General features: G+C 40.7%; 1 protein-coding gene across 3 annotated transcripts in view; it reads left to right on the top strand.

The window, feature by feature from the left end:
- The first annotated feature begins 446 nt into the window (after positions 1 to 446).
- The window catches only part of ENDOU (endonuclease, poly(U) specific), a 31283-nt gene continuing 23337 nt past the window's right edge, over positions 447 to 8392 (top strand). For 2 of the 3 annotated variants that reach the window (XM_087710644.1, XM_087710643.1), the window contains exon 1: positions 7308 to 7400. In XM_087710644.1, coding sequence (XP_087566770.1) covers positions 7343 to 7400 — 58 coding nt within the window. In that variant the 5' untranslated portion in view covers positions 7308 to 7342. Of the gene's footprint in view, positions 554 to 7307; positions 7401 to 8392 lie in introns of those variants that run through there. The other variant, XM_087710645.1, reaches the window with a different exon arrangement.

The raw sequence follows: 8392 nt of genomic DNA, 5'->3' as shown, positions 1-8392 counted from the left end.
GGAGATGGCCTTGACTATGGCTGGCTAGGATGTGCTTTGTTTTGACTGAGGTGCAAATTCCCTGATGCAGCTGCGAGGCTCGATTCCCCCATCTATGGCAACTCAGGAGCAGGTCAGGAAAGATTCGCAAGTTGACAGCAAGTTTATGTCAGAGTTTGCAGTAGAAATCACACCCCGAAAGCACACACAGATAACTGATTCAGCAGGATTCATTAATGTCTTTATATACATAATAACACATGAATAAATGTGCAATACCATTGGCAGAGATGAGTTTCATTTCAGAGTTCAGAGCAGACTAGTTTCATTTTCAATTCTCAGCTAAGCCATGCCTAGATTCCAAGCTTAAGTTTCCGTTTCCAAAACAGCCCTCATTGGCTGACCCAGTTGCTATGCCTATTCATTGGCTGATCTATTCCAGTCTATGAATATTCATACTCTGACAGCAATGATGTTATAAGAGGGTTCAGTAACTCTATGGGCTACAAGTGAAGTTTCCAAGTGGTCTTCAGAGCATTTCTACATAAAGCAAATCACAGTGATCCATATATGGGTGAGTGTTTTTTCTTTAAGTGCCTTCTGTTCTAGGTAAATCTGTAATTGATACTCCAACTTAAGCAAGTGAAATGCCCACCTGACTGTCAATTCTGTTGGCTGTTCTAGCAGGAGCCAGGAAATCGGAGCAACCCCAGTCTTGCTCTCCACAAGGGCGTGCAACCTCATTGAGTCAAAGATAGTAGAATCTAGAATCAGGGGGGCATTCTGACTCGCTTGCTCCTGCTGATCCAGAACCTTGACAGACTCCAAACAGTTGGTCAGGGCTTCTATTGCCTTTCACCTAGGATGGAGATGGGCAACTGATTATCTCTGCATACTGCACACCCTCAGCTGATGGGTGTCTTCTCCCAGAAGCTTCGTATAGATGTTTAAGAGGGGAAGGGATTCAGAGAAAGTCAAGCAGGGCAAGATCAAGTTGGCATTTGGATCAGAGGCCATCAGGGAATTTCAATGCTGCCTAATTGTACTAGAAAGTTAACAACAACCCTGCAGTGGCTGCCATACTAACCCCTTTGTTGCTATTGACTCTAAGTTATAATGGAAATTAGAGAAGAGAACTTTGTAATACTGTGTAGTTTCTTCTTCCTGATGTGAAAAGGAAATGGGCTGACAAAATCCTCTGTGCAAGATTGCAAACACTATGATCTCTTATATCTTAACAGCTTTCCTTTTACTTTTTTTGGGTGGTGGTGGTGGAAACAATTAGGGCTGTAAGAAAAATGTACAGAGTTTAAACTTGATATTTAAGAACCCCAGCTGATCATTGTGCTGATCAATTTTTGCTTTGGAAATCTGGTCTGAAGCACACTCTTCAAAATCAAAAGCCATTTAAGGAACGTATTATTTAATATTAATGCCATGTTGTTAAACACTCACCAATCTAGGGTTCCATGCTTTGTCCCCTCCCCTGCAGAAGAGCAATTCTACTCTTGAATTAAGCAAGCTAAAGGGCTTTAGGATTTGATGCAAACTTGAACTATCACACAGATGAAACTATCTTCTGTTCTGATGACACTACTGTAATGGCTTATCTAGATAAGCCAGAAAAGTAGTTTCCTTATCCATTCCATCTTCAAACTAGATCAGTGGTGGGATTTAATTTTTTTTTACAACCAGTTCTGTGGGTGTGGCTTGGTGGGCATGGTATGGCTTGGTGGGCGTGGCAGGGGAAAGATATTGTAAAATCCCCATTCCCTCCCCTCACTCCAGGGGAAGGTTATTGCAAAATCCCCATTTCCTCCTGATCATCTGGGACTCGGGAGGCATAGAATAGATGGGGGCAGGGCCAGTCAGTGGTGGTATTTACTGGTTCTCTGAACTACTCAAAATTTACCCTACTGGTTCTCCAGAACAAGTCAGAACCTGCTGAATACCACCTCTGAACTAGGTGGTTTGAAGATGAAACACCTAATAAGAGGCCTTGAGTTACCTACAATCTCTCAAAGATTTCACTGGGAGAGGGGAAATGAAATAGCTGTCAACAATGGCCACTCCATCATAGCAAGTCCCAAGGGAAATTAGCTTACAGAAAGACAGTGTCTTTTCAGCTCATGAGAAAATGGGTACATTTATCAAATATCTTCTTTCCAAGTATCCACATCTCTTATATTTAAATGAGGTTTCCTCCACATGTTGTCAGCCCTCAGGCCGCCATCCAGGGGGAACCTGTCCATCACCATGGCCGCTTGGCCATGCTTACATGCCACTGACGCTGCCACGTTGATGTTGCCTCTCTGATGTCGATTGAGCCTGTAGCTGCATGTGGCTCTTCTACTTGGGTGCAACTGCCTATAAAAGTTTTTTACCAAACAAACTGAATCTCTGTTTGTATGCAACGTGAACACTGGAACGTGATACCTGTGAATTGGGGGTGATAGCGTGGAGGTGGCCTTATCTTCAATAACAATGTGGTGCTAGAGGAAGTTGTATTGAAATAGTAGAGGAAAAATATGCTGAAAACGTTGCTTAGAGAATTGTACAGATCTGCCCAGTCACCGGGGGTCAAAACTGATCTGAAGTTTAAAAAAAAGGAAAAGAAGAAAAGGTTTGTATAGCTCATGTTTGCTGAATCTGGATTGTTGCAATCCTCTCTTAGACATTGTGCCAATTACCACAGCCACTGACAATTAAAGCTAACGTAGGATAACAGCAAAGACAATAATGCTGAGGAGAAAAGAACATGGCAGAGGAGCATAAAAACATTTGCAAGAAAGCTCAACAAATGACAGCCCATAGAGTTTTTCAAATTCAGGGTGCCAGAAACAGATGGACCAAAGTGTGGATGCCTTGCAAGTGAGATGTCATTTCAGTTCAGTTCTCCTCACATGCAAAATGCAACTATCTATGCAGAGGTGAGGAACGATGGCCTCTTTATGACCTTTGGACTTCAACTCCCAGAATTCCTAAGCTCAGGAATTCTGGGAGTTGAAGTCCACAAGCAATGATGAATTCAAAAATTCATTTTTTTTACTGCCGGTTCTGTGGGCGTGGCTTGGTGGGCGTGGCATGGGTTGGTGGGTGTGGTAGGGGAAGGATACTATAAAATCCCCATTCCCTACCAATCAGCTGCAGCTCTGGAGGCAGAGAATAGATTGGGGCGAGGCAGAGAAGAGATGGAGGTGGTATTTACTGATTCTCCAAACTACTCAAAATTTCTGCTACAGGCCCTCCAGAACTGGTCAGAACCTGCTGAATACCACCTCTGTCCACAAGTAATAAAAGGGCCATTGTTACTTACCCCTGACCTAGAGTATAAGGCACTCTATCTATCTATCTATCTATCTATCTATCTATCTATCTATCTATCTATCTATCTATCTATCTATCTATCTATCATCTATCTATCCATCCATTAAATTTATTCATTCATTTATTCATTCATTTATTTAAAGCATTTATATAGACACCCATCATTCAGCCAACTGGGTGGCTCCCAATCAAAAATTAAAAATCATATAAGATCATTTTAAAAACTACAAAACACAACTAGTTAAACACAAAACATTAAAGCAACAAAAGTGGCACATCTGGCACCATTCCAGATGTGCCATTATCTAATCCTCTCTCAAGCCTTTATGGAAGGCAAAAAGGGCAGAGATCTGCTGAACTTCAGGAGGAAGAGTGTTCCACAGGGCAGGGGCTGCCACCAAAAAGGCACACTTCCTAGTTCCCAAGAGATGACAATATTTGGGAAAGGGACAAGGAGTGTACTCATCCTGTCTACCTGGTAGGATGGATAGATGTTCTTAGGGAAAGGCAGTCCCACAGATTGTCCAGCATTGTGTACATTAGCAAGGATTTATGGGACATAAATTCAAAGATGGACAGATACCTTTCGTAGAGATTTAATACACAATTGTTTCACACAAATCTTTTGTGTGCATGTTGGCATGTATGAATTTGTGCCAAAAGATTATTTGATTAAGCTTTCTCATCCAAATGGGTGGAATCAAAAATCTAGGCTCTTTGTTGTGGCTAGTTATGACAGCCTGAAACTTTCATCTTGCCAGCAATAAGAATAAATCAAAACCTATTCCTGAGTTGAAGGCTGACTCTTGGGAAGTTTGGCCAACAGCATTTACTTAGTTTCTTTCTCCATTTCCTGGATTGGCGCTATTACTTGAGATATGTTTCTGCCACAAATGATGGGTTTTGTTTTGTTTTTGCTATCTTGCAACAATAAAAAAGAACAGAAGTAAAATGTGCCTCGGAAATGAAGCGAGCTGGCCAAAAATTGCTCCATGGATTTGACACCCTGGAGTATAATACTGTATATGTGAGCCGAGGTGGCACAGTGGTTAGAGTGCAGGCTACTTCAGCTGACTGCTAGCTGCAGTTTGGTAGTTCAGATCTCACCAGGTTCAAGGTTGACTCAGCCTTCCATCCTTCCAAGGTGAGTAAAATGAAGACTCAGATTGTTGGGGGCAATAGGCTGACTCTGTAAACTGCTTAGAGAGGGCGGTACAAGCATTATGAAGCAGTATATAAATCTAAGTGCTGCTGCTGCTATAGCAAACAAACACACACACACACACACACACACACACACAGAGAGAGAGAGAGAGACAGAGACAGAGACAGAGACAGAGACGGAGACAGACAGAGACAGACAGACTCAACAATGACTCTGGGCAGAAAACACCTTAAAAACAAAACCACAATACATAAAATCAAAATAATAAAATATGACCATAACAGGAGGAACAGATATACACCATAAACAAATACAACATTAGGCAGCGTAGATGCGATCCAGGGTCAGGGGTAAAAGCCCAGCCTCTTCAAGACTTGTTTAATGGATAGCAGGTTCGGGGCTAAAAAATACCTCTAAGGGCGAGGAGGGTTGGCCTGCTGTTCCAGGGAACAGGTCTTGCAACAGATCTGCTTCCGAGGCCCCACGAAAAGATGGTGTTGCTCAAGACAGGATTTGAAGCAACTCTGTTTAGGTTTTACAAAATCAATGAGCAAAAAACATTCCTATTTATGTATGTGTAATCCGTATATCTCCTAGTTGACTAGAGCCTCTATGGGTCCATACAGTGATGAATAGATCCAGGATGAGCAGGTGGTTCCTTCCTCAATAAGTCATTGCTCAATCCTTGTCAGGTGCAAGCATCCAGAATATCTCTGAGGTCTAGGTCAAAAGGTTTCTTTATTGTTGATTTACCAGTTCATAGGAATCTCACTAGACTGCCTGCTTTTCTCCTGGAAAAGCCTCATGTAGACCTAAGTGTTTGATCTCCTACACTTCCTCCTACCTATATAGTGCTGGTTGGGACATCTTTCAACAATCCCCTACTCTACCGGTAACCTCCTTCCTTTCAGATGTTGATTCCATCAAAGCCCAATACGTCTGGATAATTTCATCCAATCTCTAACCTAGCCTTTTAAGGAATGGTTGATGAGAAAGTGATCAGATTGCAGATAGAATTCTTTAGAATTCCTTCTTTTCTTTAGAATTCCTTCTTTAGAATTTTCCAGTTCCAGGAAAAGATCTGAATTTTGTGTAATAGGGTTTTCAAACGGTTGAATTTGTCAGCGTTCTGTCTTGGTTTTGTAATCCCTTTTGAACTATCCTGCTTATTTGCAAATACTGAAACGGAAAATATGGCTCTAGCAAGTTGGAGGAGAAAATTTTGAAGTATTTCATCTTTATCTTATTAATAAGTTACTGTCCCTTCTTGATTACATTTCTTTGTACATTCTCTATCATGGAAATTACTATTTAATATCAAAGTAAGTTTAATATTAAGTAAGAGGCCATAAATGTGGACTTTTCCTCCCCTATCCCATACTTTTAAAATGCAATTTATTCTTGAGTGATTCCTTCAACTTTGTAATTTTCTATTTATAGCAAACAAAGATATTTGAGCAGACCATCCGAAGGTCCTATTTCTTCCATAGAAGCAATCTAGCCAACAAGTGTTATCATCCATTCTGATATCCAAATCCAGTTTAAATTATTTTGATAAATTAAATTATCCATTTATCTTGGTAATTTAAATTTTAGTAATGCCAATCTGTCTTGTTCTTTTGAATCTTATAAAACATTGAAATTTACTGTGGGTCTTTTATCATTAATGCATATAAAATTGGTTAACTATCTCTGCCAGTTATTTAATGTCGTATCTTCAAATCTTATGGGGATCAAGTGAAACAGAAAATGGAACCCTGACAATAATTTTTTTAAAACACTGTTATCCTTCTACACTAGAACAACTTCATCTTCCCTGTTTTGAAATGTCCACCATAGTAAATAATAAACAGGGTTCTTTTGACTTCCCAGTCTAGAGCTGAAAGACAGTGGCTGTCCCAAAGACACCCAGCCAGCTTCTATCTAAGGGAGTATTAGAACCTGGGTCTCTAGACTCCTAAGCCATCTAAATTTTGTCCATCCCTCCATCTGTCCATCCATCCCTCCATCCTTCTGTCTGTCCATTCTTCCATCCTTCCTTCTGTCCCTCCCCCCCTCCTCCTCCTCCTTTTCTCCCTCTCTCTCTCTCTCTCTCTCTCTCTCTCTCTCTCTCTCATGCACAAACACACAAACATACATCTATTTATTTATCTGTGCAGAATGTCATGGTATTATGAACTATACAATTGGCTGATACTAATCTGCATACAGAATCATAGAATTTAAGAGGACCTTGGATAATCTTCCACGCCCATGTGGTGATCTCCTGTCTGTAAGGCAGCTAGTCTTTGAAGTCTTCTCTGACTCCAAGGATCCCAATGTTATTTGCGGAATCCTCATACATTGCTAATGGATGTGAAGATTTGTGGCTGAAAATTTGTAGCTTGTCTAATGCTATAAAATTTTGTGGCTGAGAGGTGAGATTTGTGTCAAGGCTGACCTAGATCAACTTCTTAGTGACTATCATTTTAGCATCGTGTTTTGAAGGCATTAATGGGCATCCTACACAGATAAAGACCTTCCCAAAAGAATTCACTACAAATAGATACATCTCAGCACACTTTTGTCATATGGGCAGATGCATGTGTCACAGTAGCTGCAAACAGGAATTTCCTGCTTGAGTTAATTTGATTGATATCAGACTAGAACACATAGACTCATGCCCATGGCAAGGGTTGATATTGGTTGACACGCCTCTTCCCTCCTTGTGGGATGCTGTGCTATCTATCCTTTAACCTCAAGCTCCTCCTAGCTTGTCTCCATATGAACCACCCATGTAATATATACTGATGTAACAATGACAACTGGCTGAAGTTGGTTGAGTCTGTTTCCTGTACCTCTTGGAGACTCAGCATCTGGGCTGCGGCAATAATGAAGAGCTGGGGATTTCTCCTCCTGCCAATAGTGATTTCCAATCTAGCATCTGGATGTAAGTTTGCTTGTAAATAGACCTTGTTTAGAAGAATTGCAACCAGAAGTGGTGGCTTCATGGTCTGATTCTTTAAGGTACTGAGAAAGAACTTACTAGGAGAATTTCAAACCTTAAGAAATATTTAAGTTGCCATTCTTTGTGATCCCATATGGGAATAAAGCTGAAGTCAGTTATGTATAGGCAGTGATCGTTAGGCTGCCAATCCATGATACATTTATTGTGGAGGAAGCCAAAAGGAAGAAAGCAGATAAGAAAGCTTTGGATCAGGTAGACATGAATGTTACTTGAGTTTTTACATATTTTAATATGGCATGCTCAAAAAGCCACAGCTGTACTAATTTTGTAATAAATGATTGAGTTGGATGATAGGAAACTGATGTTGAGTAATAGGAAAGATTCACTATGATTAGGTGAAGTGTACATGAATGTCAACATTCTCTTGCAGTCATCAAGTCAGTAGTCCTAGTCCAGTGTAACATTTCTCCAGCTTGATTCATACAACCTTGTTGTAACTCAATCAAATCTATTGCCAGTAGAAGATAATATTTGTAGCTCAGGATTGAGTTGTTGGGTCCTTGGTACTCTCTTGCCTTGGTTATTTTCTTGCAGTTGTTTCATGACCCAACTAGGTAGCACCTTCAGTGCTAGAAGGGAGTAGTGTTTGCTCTCTGTTTATGTACAGTGGCTCGTCAACCCCTAACAGAGACCAAAGAAACATCTGGAAAAGAATCTGCAAGAAGGATTCTACAAACCTGGTGTTTTGGTTATTTTCCCCTCCATGGAAACCCGCACATATAGCCCCTCATACAAACAAACAAACAAACACACACACACACACACACAGACACACAGACACACACACGTACAGTTTATACTGGGTTGTAATTTCCACCTTTTAAAATTATTCATTTATATATTGCCACTTCACCTATGAACCTGATGCCGGTTCTCTTACAACTACCATAGCTTGCTAGATGAAGAGCCCTCGT

The sequence above is a fragment of the Thamnophis sirtalis genome, unplaced genomic scaffold (assembly GCF_051295495.1).
Source record: "Thamnophis sirtalis isolate CommonGarterSnake01/CBP01778 unplaced genomic scaffold, rThaSir2_p1.2 scaffold_3, whole genome shotgun sequence".
NCBI lineage: Eukaryota > Metazoa > Chordata > Lepidosauria > Squamata > Natricidae > Thamnophis > Thamnophis sirtalis.
The sequence above is the reverse complement of the archived record's forward strand: the minus strand, read 5'-3'. Positions and strand labels throughout refer to the sequence as shown.